The 24,389-nt window shown below is 43.0% G+C and overlaps 1 protein-coding gene across 1 annotated transcript in view; it reads right to left on the reverse strand.

Moving 5' to 3' along the window:
• Positions 1-63: 63 nt before the first annotated feature.
• lhfpl7 (LHFPL tetraspan subfamily member 7) overlaps positions 64-24,389 on the reverse strand; it is a 107,637-nt gene continuing 83,311 nt past the window's right edge. The window contains exon 3 of the mRNA XM_076273819.1: positions 64-2,807. Within this exon, the coding sequence (XP_076129934.1) occupies positions 2,581-2,807 (227 nt within the window). The 3' untranslated portion in view covers positions 64-2,580. The remainder of the gene's footprint in view (positions 2,808-24,389) is intronic.

Raw genomic sequence — 24,389 nt, forward strand, 5'->3', positions numbered from 1 at the left:
AAAGAAAGGAGATGTTTCAATTATGAAACATTTTATTACAAAGAAATTCCACTGAACAGCTAATATTGTTAATAGGTTAGTCCAAAGGTAAAACAAACACATTTATTTAGGAGGTAATATCGCAAAATATATCTTTCAAAAGGGACCATAGGATGAACAGTGAACGCACATAATATTTACAACCAAACCATCACAATGTAAAGTTCAATTCCTCTACTCTACAAAAAATACAGTTCACCAGTGTTGAGACGAACAATATTTCCAACAAAAGGAATGACCTGGTCATTCTTAGTACCAAGGGTTATAATAGAAGTCAGTGAAGTATGTTTATCTTCTTTGAAGGGGTGGGTCTTCAGTCATTTCAATATGGTTACATTTGTTATTTAATTTAAAATAATTTCATGGATTTGGCTTTTTTATGGCCATCTTTTGCTATGACCACCACATAATGCACACAAACACATAGTGGAGGAAATCATAGAATACCTTGTGCATCTACAAATGAATTTTATAGCCAGAAAACTCACAGGATGTTCTTGGAAGATGAGATAAATCAAATACGGAGGGAGAATATGCCTAACCCAATGGACATCAGTCATCATATTTAGCCATGCTTAACACACTTCCCTTAATGTGTTACCTCTGCATTGATAACCATAGGCCAAATTTAATTAAGCTATTCCATGCAATTTCTAAGGCTTATTGAATTAACATGCCAGGAATTAATGAATTAAAAACATGTCATTATCTGTTATGTAATGGTTAAGTTGACTCACTGTACCTCTAAGGTAAGGTAATTAACGAATCCCATCATAATTAAACAGAAGTCTAAACTCTGCCACCTCAGTCCTGCTCTGAGTGCTCTCAAGGTCTTCCCTATTGAGATTTTCTTTTCCCGCTGTCTTTGCATTTCTTCACCGGCACAACTTCATCCCATTTAGCTCAACAAGAAACAACATAAATACACTGACAATTTAAATACATCTAGGGGAAGAGAACCAGAAAGAACTTACAAATCACAGTTTCAGTAGAAGCAACCTGATAAAAGTATTGTTTCTTGTCTTGGTTATGGTTAAAAAGGCACAAGTTGGTCAGAGAGGATTTTCTGAAATGTGTCTTGATGTTTGCTAACCACAAGTCGGTCTACTGTTATTGTTAACGCACACTCTCTTTTCCTATATGCCTTCCATCTGATCAATAGTCATCCATTCCTGGATTAAAGAGTAACAGAAGGAGTGGCTCCAAACACTGGAATGATTTGCAGAATGCACACTTTAAGGATACAGACAGACAGAGGATCGGGAGCGTTGACAAGACATTAACCCTTTAGCAGGGAACCTTTGAACATTCAAAACAGAATCTAAAATTCTATGTTGAATTCAATGAACCCAGATATTCCTTAGAACGTTCAATTTCTGTCACACCGGTGTGACGGTACTGGCTTAAGGGTTAAATACATTACACATGGCCTACTTGAACAGTGTCCTCTGCACAATCTTTTATGGCTCGTGTGACGTCACTTCTCTGTTAGGTTGGACTTTACTGTCAGCACGGGGCAAACATGTATGACTGTACAGCACACTGGGATAGCCACATTTAAGAACACACAGGATGAGAAATGAAATGCTTAATCGGTTTGTTAAATGGAAATTCAATAGTTACAGCACAAAGCCTCTTTCAGTGACAGTGTTGACAGACACTGGATCGGTACTGCACTGTGACTTCACACACATTACACACCCATAAACACTTCTTCATTCAAGACCTCTCCATGGTAGAGCCTAATATACCATTCTGAGCCCTACTTCTCAACCTTTCACATCTGGAATACAGTCTCTTGCACATCCACATCCTCTCAGTTTATTAAGAACCGTATCGTTGCTGTATACAATGTCCTATGAGTAGCATTTATCTCTGCTGACATGTTGTGTGCTGTTGTCCCTGAAGATCTTGAAGAATGTTCTCCTCCTCTTCCTCTTGTTGTCATGCAGATGTGTGTTAAGGACACTCCCTGATAACAGAGACTACAGCATGTCCCGGAATGTTGTTGTTAAAAACATCTGTTCTGCCTCTTCATATAAAGAGTACAATTTTTTTTTTTTGTTCTTGTCCGTTACCAATTATATTTAAAGGTCATATAGTTATGTCCAACAAGCAGTTGCTTGGCAGTCCATCTCATTACAGAGTGTTATTAAGTCAAAAAGACAAATGGCAGAAGTCTACTTGCAGATGAGAATTACCAAAGTCATGGCCAAGTTTTGCTGACCCTTGAACGAGACACAGATTATGTAATAACAAAGGGCGTTATGGTTAAAGACAAATGTTCTAGTTCTGCGATTTCACAGGAAGAAATAGCTTATTATGTATGAGGGAAGACGGTATGGAAACACACACACACACACACACACACACACACACACACACACACAGAAACAAGCACGGAGGTCTCTCTTCAATTGGGATGACATCGTCCAGTGATAGAATAAGGGTGAGGAGAATCAGGCGGTCTCTCCCGAGCTGTGGGCCAGCAGGAGCATGAGAGGGGGGAGGAGGAGGAGGAGGAGCAGGAGGGCTGCTGTATTATAAAAGGGTAGGGAGGGGAGTTGGGGACAGCTGCTCTTTAGGAGCGTACTTGGCGAAGAAGGGCAGGAAGAGGGTGAGCATGACCCCCACTATGGCCAGCATGTATCCCCAGCCGATCTGGCACTCGCCGGCGTAGTAGATGTCAGAACTGCCGCAGAAGGACTTGACCAGGTTGGAGTTGAGGCCAAACGGGTACACCAACAGCCCTGACGCCATGATGAACACTGTGAAAGAGAAGCGGGGAGAAAAATAGAATTGTGTTACACACATTTGGTCACTTTTCAAAGACACTGTAGGAGCTATAGAGTACATGAACACAACACTAAACAACTACTAAACAAGGCAAGTGGCAGTTGAAAGTAAATACATTAACTGCAGTAAACGCCATGATCAGCCTACACAGTGAAACAGCACCAAATGAACTCAGGTGCTGAGATGCTCCTGTAGTTTATTTGTGTGTGGAGATGGGAGTTTCTGCTATTGTTCCTATTAAAACATAAAAATGTACTTGCTTTATTCTTTAGCACACAATACTTAAAAATGGCACTGGACAATAAAATCATGTCCACTGGGGAGGTAGCTGACTTCCAAAGCAGATGAATATGGCTACTACCCACATATTTCAAGACACTGCGATTCCACAAATTGCCCACTTGGTGGCAGTAGTGACATAGTGCCTCCATGTACACCGGCTGGTTGATCCTCAACACCTTGTGGCAGTACAGATACACTAGAGAGTGATGGTCTGATGAAGACTATTTTAAGGTTTCCATGGCACTGTAAGAGCTGAATTCACCCCATAATGCTAAGTGAGTAGTCTTTAAAGACCCATTAGTGCCAGTCATCCCAAACGCAAAACCACACAGAGAGACAGACAGAGAGAGAGACAGAAATAAGGAGATGGAGAGTGATCAACTGTCTCTCTCCAAAAATCCCCTTAGTGTTCCATGTCCATTAAGAGAGTAAAATTTCAGCTGATCAGATTGAGCTGTCTACCTTGTGAAACAGAGAAACAAGGCTTTTTACGCAACAACATTTACTGCAAATAGTGTATGTAAATAGTGTAGTTTAATTAATAAAATATTACAGCATGAACTTTCAATCTGCTTCATATTCGTCTGTGTGTGTGTGTGTGTGTGTGTGTGTGTGTGTGTGTGTGTGTGTGGAGGCCATTCTTCACCCATCATTCTGTTCTTTCCTATAAGGTCAAACGTACTGGCTGTGTTTCTCATAATGCCTCTGGGTAATTTCGGTCTTGGGAGAGGAGAGGAGAGGCTTGCAGTCCGACAAGTCAGTGTTTATCAGCGAGACTCTAGACTCTGCAAGTCTGCTTCACTAATGATTCCTTAATGGCCTTTTCTATCAAACTATCATTTGCTTTGTGGAGGGAGCACAAAGACTCAGTCAGAGTCTCCCATTTGTACGTGTGAGAAGAGGCGAAACAAATGCATTGCCACCCCTTAACCCACTCAACAAATAAAGAGAGGGGAAAAAAGTAACGAAGGGTTCCCAAACTGTTGGCCCAGTAATGAAAGTAATAGTTATCCACAGACTCACAGTAGCTGTTTGATGACTTAACCTCAGGCCACTGCTTCAGCTAGTGCAGGGTTTTGGTCTGCATCAGATAAGCACTGCTGCAAGGATTGATGCAGTCTCTGAGGTAATGACTGCAGTCGTAATACACTACTTATCAGAACTGCACACAAGCCTACAGTCAACTCTAATCTGGGCCAAACAGATCCCATTTGGACTCAAGATTCCTGAATCCCAATGGGCCAGAATGTAGTTCAGTCTTCTACAATAGTTTAGGTGGAGTCCTTTGGGACCATGACTTTAGTATATGAAAATCATTACATTTTTAAAGGTGTAATTTGGTACATCTTGGCATGTAGGCCAGGCAGAGGAGTCATTCCTTAGCTCAGATATGGTTTCTTTATGGCTACAGGAACGAGAGATTACGCAGTCTCTATAGGTACATCTTTAAATGGAATGCTTTTCTATTCACCCCTGTATTAAAATATAATATAATTGCATTCAATGTGCGTAAGTCTGTGTTTGTCAATGTTTGCAGCGTTGCTATAAGGTGCCAATTTCATTGAAATGTAGTGACAAAATTGAATTCCAGTTATAAACAGGATAAAAACATTAAGCATACAGTAGTTTGCATTCAAATACTGCCTTTGTTGTCTATGTTCCAATTTTCACCAATATGAATAATGACGAGTTTCTCAAAAAAATATCCTTTTGACAAAAGGAACACCCTGCTCTGAGCGGAGAAACTTAAATACCATGGCGATGTGTGGGAAATGCTAACAAATGAATGGCTTGATGTGAGTCACTGAAGCTTCAGATGAGGTAATAACCCTCCAACCTGTCTTCCAGGCAGCGTGCGTTATATTTGATAATCCCCCACTCATTCAAGGACAGAATATCAATTCCCCCCAGTCACAGCTAGTCACATGTGGCGTCGTGTGTTTCAGTGTGAGCCACGTTGTCACAGGGGCTGGATGCCGCCGCTGCGCTGCACTCTGCTTTAGCTTCTGCTCTGTTGTGGCAACAGCATCCCATCAAATGTAAATAACAACCTCCTCCTGATATCAGGGCCTCGTTTTCTGAGCAAGCAACATCAAACATTTTAAAGTCCACACACAGTATTTGCAGATAAGTTAATGGCTTAAATGCCCCACTTATACATCAAGGTTTGACTCACTTGACGCAAATAATATAACGAAATTTAACACAACGGCTGAATTAAATCAGCGTCTGGCTGTCATGTGGGTGGAAGACACTAATAGACCTAATAAACTATCGCATGGTGGAAGTGTGTGGTTAAAATGAAATTACTGAAAGTGTGCAAGAGCATTACAACAATAGCTGCAGGCTAGTTAAAGGTATTAAGAACCACACAGAACTTCATGCTTCACTTAACAGCACACAAAGGAGCTTTAATGGCGGAAGGTTGTAAGCAATCACACTGCAGGAATGTAATGATACGGTTCTATGCTACCCTTGTCCTCCTATATAACGCAAACTTGGGACTTCTCAAAGACCTGAAATCACAGCTAAGTACTTCTATTCTAACCCAAAGAAATTAGGCTATGTGGACTGTACAGTAGACAATCCGTCTGCACACACACACACACACACACACACACACACACACACACACACACACACACACACACACACACACACACACACACACACACACACACACACACACACACACACACACACACACACACACACACACACACAAACACAATGATGTACACAAAGCTGACACAGATAGAAGCCTTCTGGTGCTGGTGTGAAGAAAAACAACCACCCCACAACACAAACAGAAAAGCGTTTCTCCTCCACTTGAACAGAAGTCACATGGGAGGGATGTCAACAGTGGCACTCCACTACACCCACGTCCTGGGAGCACTCTTGCTAAATGCCGCATCTCTGCAGAGCAGAGTTCAACTCACTGCATTGTTCAGTTGGGTCATAAAAAAATATGGCGATGGCATCTGAACATCTGAACAATGCGATGAAGAGTCATACCATTTATGTCCTGGTATGCCTCTCTCTCTCTCTCTCTCTCTTTCTGTGGGTGCGTGTGTGTGTATATGTGTGTGTGTGTGTGTGTGTGTGAGAGAGAGGATAAGACTGACAATTTTTACACAAGATAAAATGAAACTTGTGTGGAGAAAGACCAACAGAATAAGAAGAATGAGAAGGAGACTGTGAAGTAGGAATGACCCCAAAGAAGCCCATGGGAGTTCAGAACCCCAAAGAAGCCCATGGAAGTTTAGAACCCCAAAAAAGCCCATGGGAGTTGAGAGCGTTTATATGAATGGCTGATCTTTCCCCACTGTCCCCTTCATGCGGCTGCTTCTGCCTTGCACAACAGTGTGCTCGTCATGGCCGATTACAGCAAGTGTGGCAGCAATACGTCTCACACACATAACCACTGGACAGAAACACAGAAGGCGCACAGCAGAGCGCTGCAGCATTTCTCATAAGGGCTTCAGAGAGAAACTATTACGCTTCTGGAGCGCTCAAAGAATGTGAGGTGTGTGAGGTGTGTGATGAGGTGCTGTCCATGCGTGGCAGGGTGTTCAGACACTGCTGTGCTCTGTTGCCCGCTGCTCACACACACACACACACACACGACACACACACACATGTGAGACACACACACATGTGAGACACACACACAGGCACGTACGAGACACTTACACACACACAACCACACACACACACACACACACACACATGTGAGATACACACACAGGCACGTACGAGACACTTACACACACACAACCACACACACAAGACACACACACATTTGAGACACACACACATGCACACACACATACACGTACACCTACATGGACAGAAACACACACATACTGTAAACATTAACAGTGATAAATCAGCATGTTGAATCTTGTCCAAATGGACCTACTTCCCTGTCCTGTGTGCTGATGTGTTCCTATTGTATTATGAGTTAATTAGACCGCGGTACTGTCCAGTGGAAGTCTCGCTCATCCATCCCCCGCCAATTTAACAGGGTCATCTTGAATCTGCTGCAGACCTCCCCGCCCACAGCACAGCTTTATTAGAGCACATCCTGCCTCTCTGAGTCGGCTCCCATTCATTAAACACAGCCAGACTTCTGCTCTTGATCAAACTCTATTACCCCCCACGCTGGTCCAAAGTAATTGGCTTAGCGCGCGGGAAAGTTGCCCACTCGATTGCATTAGGGATTGATGGCACCACGTACGCTCGGTCCAAGTCCGATCCTCGGGTCTCTCAGTGCCGCCGCTGATGTGATTCGTCTCACTCATATTCCTCGCTCATCTTCATCTTCATCGTTCCCTGCTTGCAGAGATCGGCTGCCGCCCATGTCCCTCTTGGTGATTACTGTCACTCATAACGTCCTTAAACGAGCGGCACGCAGGTAGTTGGCACACCTGTCCCTCAGTGTGACGCCATCCTCCCAGCCCTGCTATAGTGCCAACTCTAGGTTTGTGTGGCATGTGGCCCCATGACTCACTTAAAACACACTGATTCGTTTAGCAGACACTTTTATCCAAAGCGACTTACAGTATGGAATCTGGCATGAAAGCAGCCAAATGCTGATCAAATATGAAAGCAGCTGGTAGATCTCCGACACAAGATAATGATTTACTTTCGAGTGGCTGGTGAATTTGACCATTTCTTCATCAGTGGCTGGTAGATTTGAAAACCACCCCTGGCACAGATATGCATTTCCATCAGAGGCCTATGTGTGTGTACCTTTGGAATGGAGCCCATGATCCTGGTGCTGCCATCTCACTGCTCTGCCAGTCCCTCTACTTCCTCTGAGCCACAGGTCTTGGTGCTCCACCTCTCCACTTCAGTTTAGAGCTCTTTGCAGCTTGGCAATGTGTTGTTGTGAGGACTCGAGGCATTACTAGGCAGGTGGAGATGGGTGCGCTGGAACAGTCTTTGGTCATGACATATACTGGAAAAATAATCTAGTCTGTTTCTGTCTAATCTCTCTGAAACATCATTCATGTGTTTACATTATGCATGAATGGTGTGTGTGTGTGTGTGTGTGTGTGTGTGTGTGTGTGTGTGTGTATGTGTGTGTGTGTGTGTGTGTGTGTGTGTGTGTATGTGTGTGTGTGTGTGTGTGTGTGTGTGTGTATGTGTGTGTGTGTGTGTGTGTGTGTGTGTGTGTGTGTGTGTGTGTATGTGTGTGTGTGTGTGGGGGTTGAGTGTGTGTGTGTGTGTGGGGGGTGGGTGTGTGTGTGTGTGTGTGTGTGTGTGTGTGTGTGTATGTGTGTGTGTGTGTGTGTGTGTGTGTGTGTGTGTGTGTGTGTGTGTGTGTGTCTGCTATTGATTGTATTCTTATAACACAGTTGATGTGCGACGTCTAGAATGCCAGGGAACCGGTGGGGACACCGAGCGGCTGTGCACGAGATAAGTGCCTTCTAGCAGAAACTCCCTGCTTAACCCTGCGTGTCCCCACATGCAAGGCTCACAGAGATGAAGAGAAGAAAGCAAGAGAGAGAGGAAGAGAAGAGAAGTGAAGAGAGGGGGGAAGAGAGAGAGGGGGAGATAAATAGAGAGAAAGAGAGAGAGGGGGAAGAGGTAGAGAAAAGAGGGAGAGAGGGAGGTAGAGAGAGTATGGTAGGAGGTCCATTTAAATATGAGGACAAATGCTGCTGTGCTTATCTGTGCTGACCTACAAGCCTGGCTCTGCCATCCTCAGCCAGCCAGAGACAAACACACTAGAGAGAACAGGAGGAGCTCAACTCACGGCACGCCAACAATCACACAGGGAACAGGCCCTGCATGCAGATTACACTGTGTGGACTGTGTGTGTGTGTGTGTGTGTGTGTGTGTGTGTGTGTGTGTGTGTGTGTGTGTGTGTGTGTGTGTGTGTGTGTGTGTTCCCACGACAACGGTTCCAGGTCTAATTTGTGCAACAGTAGGTAGAACAGATTAAAGGTTTCTCGTACTGGAAGGAGTCCACGCTACTACTAACATGTTAGCATTGCATAAATACAAAAATACCCGGGAGGGCAAAGGGTTTTTGACTAATGTTTAAGGAGTTCGGTCTAACACAGAACTACTGAGGTGCCTGAGCCCGGGGAAGGCCTGGCTGACGCGCTAGATGTTACAAGTGCTATGCTCACTTGATTGCCTTATGCTAAACAAACGCATGTAGACAATGTTGACGTTGAAATCCAAAGTGGTTCATTTATTCCAATACACATTGCCCATAGCAGTTCCCATCAGCACAGCAATACAAGGCGGCGCGTGCAAGCAGTCAAAAACCCTTTGCCCTTCCGGGTCAAACACCTGTCAACAACATTGCATTTGCTACCTTTATACCTGAGGCTAATTTACAGACATGCACCACCCAGTGTTACACAAAAGGAATTACAACTTAAATACAAAGCAGCATTTGCCTCAAGCTACAAGCCATTGGTCAATGCAGAGTCAAAGTCATGGGTCGGTGGGGTCATCTGACAACCGACATGTGAAAGTCCACATTTGTACATCAACTCCTGTTCACAAGTAACCCACACACACTAAAAGAGGTCAATATCATGGAAAGAAAGAGCCACCCCATCCACCAAGCTGCAATGGACTTTTTTTCCACCGTATGCTGACATCTCCGCAAAGTTGAACATATCTGCATGGTGGCAGCAGAGCACTAGAGGATGTTTGCAAAACAGCTATGATGCTATCTGCAATCCAGCACACCACTGCGGCCTGGCCAGCACCAAAACTAAACAGGTGAACATGCAATAAATCTCTATTTGCTGCTGCGCCGCTCATTTGTTTGGCTGGCTGGCCCCGTCTGGCAGTGATGAACACCAGTGGCATACAGCATATGTGTGGGGGCCCCCAGAAATGCAGAGAAATATTGTTTAATTACAGTCGCTGCTGCACAGCTATACATCAATGTGGATTGTTTCGGGAAGGTCTTGGGCTCGTTAGTCTTCCTTTTTTTGCCCTGATCGCTTGTGTTTCTGCCCCTTAGCTTTGATTACCAGGTGCTGTGAGCATACAAAGCGGACAGGTGTTTGGACCGAAGCGTTTTTGTTTTGTTTTTGTTTCGATCCCCCCCCCCCAGCCGCCGCAGTGGTTGCTGAGTGGCAGTGAAATAAATGCTCTTTTTTCACATTTGTTTCCATTAAGCAGAAAAGGCCTATTTGCAGCATTAGATTTAACTACTTCTATTCAATGGGGAGTGTGTGTGTGTGTGTGTGTGTGTGTGTTTGTGTGTGCGCATGTGTGCATAATGTGTGTATGTGTGTGTGTGTATGTGTGTGTATGCGTGTGTGCATAATGTGTGTGTGTGTGCATGTGTGTGTGTGATGTGTATTGTATGTGTGTGTGTGCCATCAGGCAAGTTATTTCCTACCATAACCCTCTGTAATGAGAGTAGGAAATATGGCACCGGAGATGTCGGTGTCTCTTGGAAATTGCTATTCACTGGCCCACTCACCGAGCCATTTCAATTTCCCTCCTCAGGCAGACGAGCACACACACCGCCGCCTGACCTCCAGCCGCTCCACTCCACCCCCCCACCCCCCGCAGCGCCGGGACAGCGTCAGACTGCCCACTCAAATACCCCCCACCCCCACCCACCCCACAGCGTCAGATTGCCCACTCAAATACCCCCCACCCCCACCCACCCCACAGCGTCAGACTGCCCACTCAAATACCCCCCGCCCCCACCCACCCAACAGTGCCAGACTGCAGACTGCACAGGAGCGAGTGGGACTCACTCAGCCTGCACCTTAACACAGCTCTAGCTGCATGGGGGGCTGCATAAAACAGCCCGTAAAAGAGCCAAGTCAGTTTGAGTGAAGAGTACAGAAAAACAAATGAGTTCATATGAAATGGGATTTGGTATGGTACGGTATGGCCGTGGTAGAGAATGAGACAGAGCGAGAGAGAGAAAGAGAGAGAGAGAGAGAGAGAGAGAGAGAGAGAGAGAGAGAGAGAGAGAGAGAGAGAGAGAGAGGGCAACTCATTGTAACTGTGCACAGTCTAGACTTCAAAGAATATGTCTCACTCAGAGAGAGAGAGGGATGGGGAGTGTGTGTATACAGCACACACATACACTACTACACACTCAAATACTGCTAGTCGCAGATCACACACAACAAGTCTCTCTCCAGCCCAGCCCAGTGTTATTCTGTGGCATGCTGGAGCTTCAGCTCTTCTTACATTGGCTTCACACAGTGCTTTAAGGCAGACACTTGCTGACATATCACACAAATGAATGTCTCTGGAACTACTGTTTATGGACCTTTTTCACAGCAGCTACTTTGGCATGAAATATATGGCAGGCCCAGGTGTTACTAATGACATTAACTTCGTTAACACACCTGTGCTTGCCTTACTATGTGTCAAAGTGGCTGCTGTAAAAAAAATTCTGCAGTAGGCCTACATGCTACTTAAAAACTGGGCTTGTAGGAGTCTTGGTTTGCTTTTGAGTACGAATCCTCCACACCGCGGCTTTAAAGAGCACACACCTGTTCATTCCCAGAGGAGAGCCCACTCTGTTGAATGCTGTGTCCCATCTGTCCTGTTTCTTTCACAGCTGTGAGACCTACATGAACTGGGGCATCTACTGGATCACCTACTTAAACCGGATCCTAACAGCATGCAATGCGAGCGAGTGTTAACGACCAAAATCAGTTGAATTACGCTGTTTTCAATTGGAGTGTCCTAAATTGACTTCCAATTGCCAGTGCTGTGCAGTGCAATGCTGTGCATTCTGTTTTGAGCAGAAGTGTAAATGTAGTGTGCCCCGATTCTGTTGTCTTTCTGTCTCTCACCTTGTTCTGCTACTTGGAGTGCACAATAAAGCAGCGTGTTCAACAGATTCAGTGTGGACAGAGAGCATTCAGTGCTACACAACAGTTGCTCGCTTGAATGCAGTTAAAATACACTGTTAGGGTAGTGCAGTGCATTGTAGTAAAGTGTAGTGTATTATAGTGTATTGAAGTGTAGTCTATTATATTGTAGTGTAATGCAGAGTAGAATAGTGTAGCGTATTGTTAGTGTAGTGTAATGCAGAGTAGGATAGTGTAGCATATAGTGTAGCGTAATGCAGAGTAGAATAGTGTAGCGTATTGTTAGTGTAGTGTAATGCAGAGTAGGATAGTGTAGCGTACTGAAGTAGTGTTTAAGTGTTCCAAACCACTCTCAACAAAATACAGTAAATTCCTTTTTTAGAAATAAAAACAAGCCTTGCCATTTCAGCTGTTGTATACCCTGCCATAGCAAGTGCATCTGGGTATGTATGTTGTTCTGTTGCCTGGCCTCAGTCATGATCTACACAGCGCCGCTGGGAAATCAGTCTAACGGGCACGTGTTGCCAAGAGCCCCATGCCAACAGCCCTCTGCTGGAGCTCGAGTGTGGTGGTGGTGAAGAGGGCTCTGGATCCACTCAGTAGCACAAGCCCCTCCGCGCCCCTTTGTTTGGGACGCCGCTCTCAAAGAGCATATGAAATATGGAGCGCAGATGCTGCTGCTGATAGACAACAGTAAAGAGAGAGAGAGAGGGGGAGAGAGGAAGAGAAATAGGGATGTAGAGAGAGAGAGGGAGGGAGAGAGAGAAATAGGGAGGTAGAGAGAGAGAGGGGGAGAGAGGAAGAGAAATAGGGATGTAGAGAGAGAGAGGGAGGGAGAGAGAGAAATAGGGAGGTAGAGAGAGAGAGGGGGAGAGAGGAAGAGAAATAGGGATGTAGAGAGAGGGAGGGAGAGAGAGAAATAGGGAGGTAGAGAGAGAGAGGGAGAGAGAGAGAGAAATAGGGAGGTAAAGAGAGAGAGAGGGAGGGAGGGTGAAAGAGACAGAGAGAGGCGGGGATGAGCAAGAGAAAGCGATGCTCATTAGGGAGCACATAAACACTACTGCAACATGGGCATCATCCTCACACAAAGACAAGCAAAACCCCACACAGACAGACAGACAGACAGAGAGCCAGGCAGGCAGCCAGGCAGACAGACTGACAGACACACATACAGAGAGAGACAGGCAGACAAACAGACAGGCACAGAGTCTCAGTGGTCCTGACAGACATATCCCTCATACACAGACACAGACACAGTCAAAGCATAATACCAGACAAGGACATGCACACCAGACAATGAGGGAATGAGAGTGAGAGAGAGAAACCAGGGAGAGAGTATTAGAGAGAGAGAGAGAGAGAGGGAAAGAGAGAGAACATGAGAGAGGGAGAGAGAAAGAGGGAGAGATTTGTAAATAGGAATGTGATCCATTAAAAGGGAGGGAGATGGAGAGAGAGGAAGAGTAGGGGTAGAGCGAAAGAAAGTAAGAAAGAAAGAAGAGAATTCAATGATAAATCACTGACTATGAGACAGGGGAGAATAATGCAAGGCCAGAATGGTGCTTAATAAAATATGAAAGTTCAATTTGTCCAGCTTAACCGTCTGTCTGAGGAAGACGTTCTATGGCCAGACATAAGGACCTTGAAATAACTGAACAATCATGTGAATTGCTCTGCATATGAAATGTTCCGTAATGCAATCAGAGATATAAAATGGCAATATGTCTCAATGTGACCGGGGCAATGGACACCTCATCAATTCTATCTCGCTCCTCCCCTGTCTATCAGACTTTTCACTCACAGTATTTCAAGGCAAAGCTAGTCAAATATTTCTTTTTAACTTTTCAAACACCAGACATGGCTCACATTAAATTCAACAATGGGCTTCGCAAAAGTGTCTTCAATGCAGGACTAGGTAATAATAGGTCATATTTCAAAGCTACTTTACATACACCAACCAACTGCTGTTTGCTGTCAGTAATATCCCATCCCACATAAGGATACTGGGCATAAAAAAAAAAAAGGTTTGGTTCCTGTTGGTTGTCAGTTGAGGCCATGGGTCGGTAGGGATTTTTTTTTTTTTTTTTTTTTTCTTCCAGTGGCAGTAAGGGATAGGTAGAAAATCAATCCCTCCAGGATTTCGCGAGGTTTTTTGAGACTGTTGCGACCTAAAATGCCTGGATGGAAGTTGCGGTGATTTTAGCTGTTTCTTGTGGAGAAATTGCGGGAGGAAGTGAAAATTGCAAAAATAGTTTAAATTTAGGGCAATTAAGGTTAGTAAGACCAAAATCACACTGATAATCTTGATGCTTATTAAATAGGATAATCAAAGGTAAACAGTAAGGATTACAGAAAATCAAAGTAGGCCTACTTTATTTGTGAAAATGCTTTGACTGAGGTAATTCACAAAGCAGTATAGTAGAACTGTCCAAAAAAGACAGTCACCTAAAGAGATGGTATCATGTCATATGTTTCAATACATTCATATATTTTGTAATTCATATTAAGTTCATATCTTTTTAATAATTCATAGTCTGTGGCCTGCATAATTACTAATATCCAAGTAAGTATCTAGTAATTTCATATTGATTTAAACTATTTGACTACACTTCTGTTTAATGTCATTACATTGGTGGTGTACGTCTAATTGACTGCCTGCCCCTTTAAGGACGTGCGAGTAGCCTAATTACATTTCTGAGTGGATTGGAAGGCTTGCATCTCACTGTGTTCGGCTACGAGTGTAAATCACTTTTGCATAGTGCATTTGTGGATGCAATTGGGAATGTCTTCCATGTCATTAGTTAAAATAAATGTTAAAAAAAACAACTCGAATGAAATTATTCTTGGATCATAGAAGAGGTAAATGTCTTGCAATTTTATTAATTTCTATGATTTTGGTAGCACTACTCAAACTAAGCCCACAAGCTAGCAAACATAAGCTTGACATAAACATGACATAAGCTAAAAGGACATATCCAGGTAAACGTTTGCCAATGGGTTGCATAGCCTACTCAAATTTCAGTAAACCAAGTAGGCCTTAATTAACTTACTTTCATAGCCTAGGTAGGTTAGCAACACCAGGTTGAGAGATGCAAGTAAGCAGATCGTTAACGTTAGCCTTCTATTTATTGTCATCAAAACTGCAGAGGAACGAACACTTAGGGCAGTCTTTGGCGTCATATGCAGAAGGTGCAGAAGTAAGTGTGCCATCTGGCTCAATATTCTGCGCGAGGGACTGTTGCGGTAGGTGACATTTCTATGGAGTGGGATAGCTGTCAAAATATTCGTGTCCATAGATTTGATACACGTGCGTATTTGTCTGTAGTTGTGCATAAAATAATTATTTGTGAATTCTCGAATGAGTCCAGTCGTGCATAAAATATATTGTGTGTATTTTATCCATCAGAATACGGATGGGAAAAAAATATGAATTCAAAATTACAAGTACGAAATCAAACTTTACAGTTAGGGCTCTTACAGAGTCAACGCATCGCTACGCATACGCGCCCGCAAGGCTACGCATCGCTACGCTTCGGCCGCCATTATGCGTCGATGCGTAGCAAAATGTGTCATCCCAGTTTTTGATACGCGACGCACTGACGCATGCAATACTATGCGTTGTCGGTGGGGGCGACACTGCGAGTATTGTACATTATGTCAAGTATATGTTATATTTACAGAAGAAGGTTTGAATACAATGGCCAGAGAAGAGGAAAAATTATGCAAGCTTATCTTTATTTTACGGTCTATGGAGCTCCACATTGTAGGTTACATGCTATTCATTGTGTATAGCATGATTGTCACTTGGAGGAGACTTCAGACTTGTAGATAACTTACGTTAGTATAGTTAGCTAACCGCTGCTAACGTGCTAGCATCGTCACGTCAGAAAACCATGGGGCTGTGCACATGTGTTAGTGTACATTTATTCACCATATATTAATAAAGTTGAAGTGGCTCTGCAATGTAGGCTATGTTTCCGTTTATTTACAGTACCATGTTCCTTACATGACATGACCCAGTGTCCTTGTAACATGCAGTCAATCTAGCACAGCGAATCACACTCACCTCCCATCTATAGTTTGTCACCCAACAAAGCTAGATATTACCTTTTATACGTGTCTCCATGTCATACTGGAGTCTTTTTGAGAATTCTAAATTAAATATGATCCGTGGCTCTCCAAAAGAGATCTTGGGATGTAACTTTTACAGACAGCTTGAATATCACTCAGAATGTCAGTCACCAGTGACTGCTACCCCCTGTTGCGTGAGCGACGTATAGCATTTTACTTATCGGCCGCGTTGCTTGCGTCCACCGTGTAAACTATGAAAGGGAGCACGTCGCTCGCGTCGCTAACGTTGCTTGCTCGCGTTGCTCGCGTTGACTCTGTAAGAGCCCTTAGGCTTTCTTTGGTACGAGTACGACTTCGCACAAGTGACTCAACTGTCAAAATACGTCATCGCCGCATTCACAGGCATTACTTGTTGAGAAAAGAAACATAGATCGAGATCAAGACTGCGCATGCGCTGAGACGAATCCGGCGGGGGCAGTGCCATTACTGCGGGTTAGGCACGTCGGCGCTAACGTTTGTGATAGCTGATAGCTACCTGTGGAGTTGAACAAATCGTCTTTTCCCCCCTTTGTTTATTGTCTTACGATGTCGGGAAGAACCTGTTGTGTGTTCGGCTGTTACAACAGCAGTGGGAAAATACAGATATGGAACAAAAATATATAAGTTCCCCCGCCGTTATTACACAGCCTGCCCCTGTGTAACACCATACATAAGCACTACACAGATTCCCAGGGCGAGCCGAAGACCAAGCTGTTTGTCAGAAGTGGATTGTGAACATCAACCGAAAGGATTTTGTTCCGAACAAACATATCGCGGTAAGTTTTGTTTAACAGTATTAATCTTAAATCTTGCCAGTTGCCACAATGACTAACATGCTGTTGTCTAGTCTTGCATGGCGATACTTTAACGCTATCTATTGGTGTGTTAAGACATGGCACCAAATATTTGACGTAGCAACTGTAAAGTAAGTGTATGCTAGGAACTTCGGTAGTCGCCAGAATAATTATCTCCATCAACTAAATGGCACTATTGAAAAATTATTCGCTTTAACTACTAACGTTAGGGCAGCCATGGTGGCCATCAAATCAACATGATTTGGCATTACAAACAGAAAACGTATGGAGTTCGGGGGCAGGCGACACTATGCTAGTTGCAAGATTGCTTTCCTTCTTTGGTAACGTTAGGCTAACCATGAAAACATCAGTCATTTGGAAAGATCTTAGTGCGTTTTCCTCCGATTCAGTATTGTACTAAACCGTTTTTGGGTAGCACTCACATTTAAAACTCACTTGGATATTTAATGTAGATGTTTGTTTTTGGGTTAAATTTGTTGTTGTGCTTAGTTATAGTCTACATGTAAGTCAATGTCCTTTTCTCTATATTTGTATTTTATCAGGGGTCAATGTCATCTGGAAGAGCACCTCCCAAAAGATGTCTTCAGCCCTCACAAGAGGACACATGTGCTTGGAACTTGTGCACAATGGAATAAAGAACAGTTGTTGATGTATTAATTACAGTTTATTTGAACTTGACACTTCATTTAATTTATACAATACATGTATCACACATACCAATTGTTGTTATATTATTATTACTACAATTACATTACATTACATTTGGCTGACGCTTTTTAGCCAAAGCAACTTGCAACATTTAAAGCTTTTAAGAGCAATTCTAACAATAAAAAAAAACCACAATAAGTGCATTAATGAGTGCAATTGTCTGTAGTAGTGCTATGAGAGGAGATGATCTCTGAAGACCTGGGTTTTCAGACATTTTTGAAGATGTCGAGGGATGTCCCTGCTCTAGTAGGAACAGGTAGTGCGTTCCACCAACGAGGGACGACAGATAAGAAAAGTTTGTATCGGCCATATGTACAAAAAGGTTCAAATATGCTACTAGGCCGAGGTCAAATAGACTGGACCAGGTCAGTCTCTGTGGAAAATATTTAGACAGGATATCAACAGTAATGGCTCAAATTTAAACTAATGATTCAAATATAAATATAATTCTCTGTGTGGATATAAGGGCCAAAAAGGTACACTAAAAAGTAGTGGTTCAAAAGGTAGGCATAGATTAATCAATAAATCCCTGTGTGGAAGTATGTGCAAAAAAGACACTAAACAGTAGTTATTCAAAAGGTAAGAATAGATTAATGAATAAATCCCTGTGTGGAAATATGGGTAAAGAGACACACTAAACAGTAGTAATTCAAAAGGTAAGTATAGATTTATCAACAAATCCCTGTGTGGAAGTATGGACGGAGCCTCATTAGAACAAGCAACAGTTGTTCAGGGACAGATAACTTGATGGTCCTTAGTTGTGAGTGAAAAGCCATAATGGCATACAAAAATTGCCAAAAACTGTCCATGCCCAAGCCTGTGTAAATTTTGAGTATTTGTCATCCAAATCATAGGCCTACACTGATCAGTTTGTGTCACAGTCTTTTGTTGACTTAAAACTGTAGTTGTGGTCTGCAATATCTGGACACTGGATGCCATCTTCTTTTGGGAGGTGCCATTGAGGTTTGGGAGATGACATTGACCCCTGATAAAATACAAATAGAAAAGGACATTGACTTACATGTAGACAATAACTCAGCACAGCAACAAATTTAACCCAAAAACAATCATGAACATTTTGCACAACATCTACATCAAATATCCAAGTGAGTTTTAAATGTGAGTGCTACCCAAAAACTGTTTATTACAATACTGAATCGGAGGAAAACGCAATAAGATCTTTCCAAATGACTGATGTTTTCATGGTTAACGTTACCAAAGAAGGAAAGCAATCTTGCAACTAGCATAATGTCGCCTGCCCCCGAACTCCATCATACGTTTTCTGTTTGTAATGCCAATCATGTTGATTTGATGGCCACCATGGCTGCCCTAACGTTAGTAGTTAAAGCGAATAATTTTTCAATAGTGCCATTTAGTTGATGGAGATAATTATTCTGGCGACTACCGAAGTTCCTAGCATACACTTACTTTACAGTTGCTACGTCAAATATTTGGTGCCATGTCTTAACACACCAATAGATAGCGTTAAAGTATCGCCATGCAAGACTAGACAACAGCATGTTAGTCATTGTGGCAACTGGCAAGATTTAAGATTAATACTGTTAAACAAAACTTACCGCGATATGTTTGTTCGGAACAAAATCCTTTCGGTTGATGTTCACAATCCACTTCTGACAAACAGCTTGGTCTTCGGCTCGCCCTGGGAATCTGTGTAGTGCTTATGTATGGTGTTACACAGGGGCAGGCTGTGTAATAACGGCGGGGGAACTTATATATTTTTGTTCCATATCTGTATTTTCCCACTGCTGTTGTAACAGCCGAACACACAACAGGTTCTTCCCGACATCGTAAGACAATAAACAAAGGGGGGAAAAGACGATTTGTTCAACTCCACAGGTAGCTATCAGCTATCACAAACGTTAGCGCCGACGTGCCTAACCCGCAGTAATGGCACTGCCCCCGCCGGATTCGTCTCAGCGCATGCGCAGTCTTGATCGATCTATGTTTCTTTTCTCAACAAGTAATGCCTGTGAATGCGGCGATGACGTATTTTGACAGTTGAGTCACTTGTGCGAAGTCGTACTCGTACCAAAGAAAGCCTAACTGTAAAGTTTGATTTCGTACTTGTAATTTTGAATTCATATTTTTTTCCCATCCGTATTCTGATGGATAAAATACACACAATATATTTTATGCACGACTGGACTCATTCGAGAATTCACAAATAATTATTTTATGCACAACTGGGTATTTCCCAGAATTGGGGCCTATTTCTGTCCACAGGGTGTAATTCTATTAAAAACACATTATTTCTAATAATGTTTAGCATCACTAATTAGTATAAAGAAAAACAAGCCTAGACTTTTTTAATGGTTGCTCCTACTCATGATTTAGACACATTTTATTGGTATTTTATGGTACAATATCAGTGTTTTGGTGTTGTCCGCAACCAGAGTTTTCACATATAGTGCCATATCTCAAACATTGTTTATCAAAAATACATTTAAAAAATCATGCTTATGAATTAAATGTTATCTGAACTAATGAACTGCATGCACAAATTATGCATATATATGCATTTCCTGCTTTATTTTGCTTAATGTTTGGCTGTCCCATGGTTTAGCCGTCATTACCAGCACACTCTACATAAAGGCACTTTGCTACTGTTTTTTCATCAAAAAAATATTTGGTGACCATGGTCATCTAATATCACAGTGGAATACATGGGTGTCAAGCAGAAAGATTGATGCCTTGATGTCCAGAAACATAAGAAAATCTACTCTTTATCCCTCGTTTTGGGCATGTACACTTATTATGTGTCATTACCATACGCATTGTATTTCTGTATTTTTGAATATTCCTGACATTTTAAAATGACTTTAATAGTTTAAATGATGTAGTTTACATGTAGAAAGCTAGCTATACTTGCATGGTGATCATTTTTGCTTCTCAGGGTAGTTTTTCGGTATAAATGTCATCACCAGCACAGTCATTACCAGCACATTATAGCTTGAAATGTAGTGGTAATGACGACTGTGTTGGTGATGACATTTTTGCAGATACATTTAAAGTACTCTTTTTAAAAGAAATACGTTTTTTTTTTCACAAAGTCAGTTCAACTTGGGTTTCTAAATTATAAACATTTAATTGCAATAGATTACGATCAGTGATTTGTCATCACCGCAACAAATGTCATTACCAGAACTGCAATGTCATCACCATCACCATGCATATTTTTGCCAATAGATTATGTATAAATTACAATTAATTACATTAATTAGATATATTTGACAATGTTGGACAGTCTAAATTGCCACTGGATGAAAACAGATATGATATATGGCATTTATTTTAATGAAATTCCAAGTCAGGGTCGAGTGAAAAAATCAAAAAATAAGATACTTAAACGACTATAATTCATGTTGTAAGTAAAGTTCAACAATTCTAATAAGTTCAAGATAAACTATACTTCATGTGAAACCATAATTGATCATTGATTGATCATTGATTGACTATTTCATCTTTAAAATGTACATATCAGATGATGTGATGGTAATGACATTTACCTGAAAAATGACAAAAAATCATAAATTCCCTTATATTGTGGTCTCAACCAAGCTCACAAGGTTACTCCTATCAAAATAACTGATAACTTGATGCATACCAATTAGTAAAATTTTGAATTTTATTTTTCAAAATTTCAGTAACCCAAATAGGCCCGAAATCTGAGAAATGCCCAACTACAGACAAATACGCACGTGTATCAAATCTATGGACACGAATATTTTGACAGCTATCCCACTCCATACATTTCACAGTGAAACTACGATGATTGGTCAAATTTGCGAAAAAGTTGCGGTGTTTGGACAAAATTGCGAGTGCCTTGGTAAGTGACGAAAACAATCGTCTTCGTGAACAGCTGTGCATAGGCTACTTTGTAACAGAGAGAATACGCCCATCCCTATACATAACGCAAGGGGTAATTAATGTAATTATAGTTCGCCTTTTATTTGTGGATTTATTTAATGTAGCCTAGACTATTTAGTGTTATTTCTTCCCCAAGCTCATAAAATAAATTTGGGTCGCACATAAATTGACAGGGTCGGTCGGAAACCGGAACCCAAGAAATTTTTTTTTTATGCCCTAGTGCCCAGGAGGGCACAGGTCCGAGTCCAGCCAGAGGTCATTTCTCAGTCCCACAACCCACCTCCTTTCCTGTCCACTCATAGCTGTCCTGCCCATAAAGGCTAGATAAGCCCAAAAAGAGATTGTGAAAAAAAGCTTCACTGAATAGATGCACCCACTTGCATGTACTTTGCCATTCACTTTAACGCCAAGCCCCATCTATCATCTTAATTACTTTCATTTCCATATGACCATCCATGCCTTAATGTCTGAAATTAATTTACGTGTCAAACAAATTGGATGTCCTTGACGTTTCCCTCGCACGTGAACGCCAACAGCATTTGCTCTTAAAGACAGCAGCTTGTTCATAATTTAAATGAAAATATCAATATGCATCTCAGTGTCACTCTCAAGGCTTGGGCCAACGTATGACATGTTAATGCTAATATATTCAGGTCAATGCAGACACTTGATCATTTGGAGTCAATAAACAATGTAATATATTGTCATTTTGATGTATAATGATATATAATAAGAGGTTTGTCATAGTCAGAGCCATATACTGTAGAGATGTGTAGATTTCTATAGCATTCCCATGTACTGTACATTGAGTCATATCACTCCATACCATTATGTGCAGCAGCATTGAGCTGCACTGACTAATCACAGCATTCCAAAGGGCTAATCTATCCAAGCCACACACAAAACAAATGACTGGCTGCCAGTGAGCTGACTTTCCCAGTATGATGCCATGCTGCAGCTGAAAAAAAGGCCCTGTGTCTGGTTGAAAGGGACCAAAATGGTCACCACATTTGTCCCGGGGTTTCCGTGTTGTCCACGCGAGGCGTGGCACTGTCACTGCTGACAGGATTAGAGTCCACCAGGAGCACGGCAGGAGCACGGCCAGCCTCTCCTCCGCGCTGACCTCCCACAGGTGAGACTGCGGCCGTCGTGTTCAGAGGCACAAACAAACAACAAACAACAAATACAGCACCGTACGCCTTGGCACCTGGCCAGCATATGCGCTCCTTCCGCTCACCTTCGTGTAACAATTACTATGACGCTACATCAACACAGCACTGGAACACACACGTTGTCTGATCGTACGGTGCTGTGATTGCAGGAACAAAGATTTTTCATGATGCTGGGATGTGAAACAAAAGCCCCTCCGCCCAGCCAGCGCTGCTTGTGCTGCTCACATGAGCGTGTTCTGCTGTCAGAGAGACAAAGGAGGAAGAGCCGGGAGGAACACCTGAGCACAGTACGAGGGACAGAGCTCCCATTAATCAGACTATGTTCTCTCTGCTCTCTCTCTCTTTCTCTGTGTGTGTGTGTGTGTGTGTAGGATGAAGACACACAAGTGCGTTCCCATGTGTGCCCATTGTCACAGTGTTGTTTGTGTGCACCTGTATGTGTGCATCTCTGTGATCATAGTCTTGTTTGTATGTATCTATGTATGCATGTGTATCTGTCTGGGTGTGTGTGTTGTATGTGTGTGTCTGTGTGTGTGTGTGAGACTGAGAGCAGATAGGCTGGCGTGGCTGGTGTGGCCGGCGACAGCGTAATGAATTCCTCCTGGAGGCAGGGGGCCCCGCTGCGCTGCGGTAATGAAGCCAGGCCCTGCCGCCACTTCTGACCTGCTGGCATTAAAATGAAATGAGAACCATTACCTCCAGCTGGGGGAGAGGGCTGCTGGGGCCACCGGGGGCCCACAGGGGTGCTGCTGGAGGGGGCGCGTCAGATACAGACCAAGATGGCCCCCCCTCTGTCTGAGTAACATCTCTGTCAATGTCTTGCTATTGTGTCTTTGTGTGAGATTGTGTGTGTGTGTGTGTGTGTGTGTGTGTGTGTGTGTGTGTGTGTGTATGTGTGTGTGAAGGCATGTCTGTTCCATGTGTTGTGTGTGTGAAGGCATCTTGTGCTGGTGTGTCTGTCTTTGTCTGTGTGTGTGTCTGTGTGTGTGTGAAGGCATCTTGTGTTGGTGCATCTGTCTTTGTGTGTGTGTGTGTGTGTGTGTGTGTGTGTGTGTGTGTGTGTGTGTGTGAGGATAGTCTTCAGTATGGATTTGTTTCTGGAAGTAGGCTAGAGAATACATTTCAGAAGGGTCTATTCAAAGTCTCAGACAGAGTTCAGCTGAGGGCAATGAATATGTCTCCCCTCACAATGCAATCAGGTAAGGTGGGACACACACACACACACACACACACACACACACACACACACACACACACACACACACACACACACACACACGCATACACACACACACAAAGGCATAAAAAGATATGTCTGAGGAACTCAGACATACAGGCAGATGTCAATATTCTGGTCCCTTGATTGATCTTCTCTCTGACGTATTTTTGCTTTGGACAAAGACAGAGAGAGGCAGTGAGACAGGGACAGAGAGAGACAGAGAGAAAGTGAGAGAGAGAGACAGACAGAAAGGGAGAGATAGGGAGAGAGAGAGGAAGAGAAAGAGGCAGAGGGAGAAAGAGAGAGAGAGTGTGTCCTCTGTTTTCGATCCTGGCATTAAAAGCCAGCCGATTTTGTTCCACACACTTGAGCCTGCTGATGGATCTGGGTGATGCGGCTCGTCTCGCTCCCTGTTCTGCGGCACCTCCACCTGACACGCACCCGCACGGCCCTTTGTTCTCCCCACACGCCCGCACGGGCCCACTCCACTGAGCCCAATCAGACCCTCCTCTCAGCCGTGGCCCTCTACAATGTATGA

This window comes from Alosa pseudoharengus, unplaced genomic scaffold, assembly GCF_046254945.1.
Source record: "Alosa pseudoharengus isolate Yale_2024_CS ecotype anadromous, Long Island Sound unplaced genomic scaffold, YU_APseudo_1.1 YU_APseudo_1.1_scf_8, whole genome shotgun sequence".
NCBI lineage: Eukaryota > Metazoa > Chordata > Actinopteri > Clupeiformes > Clupeidae > Alosa > Alosa pseudoharengus.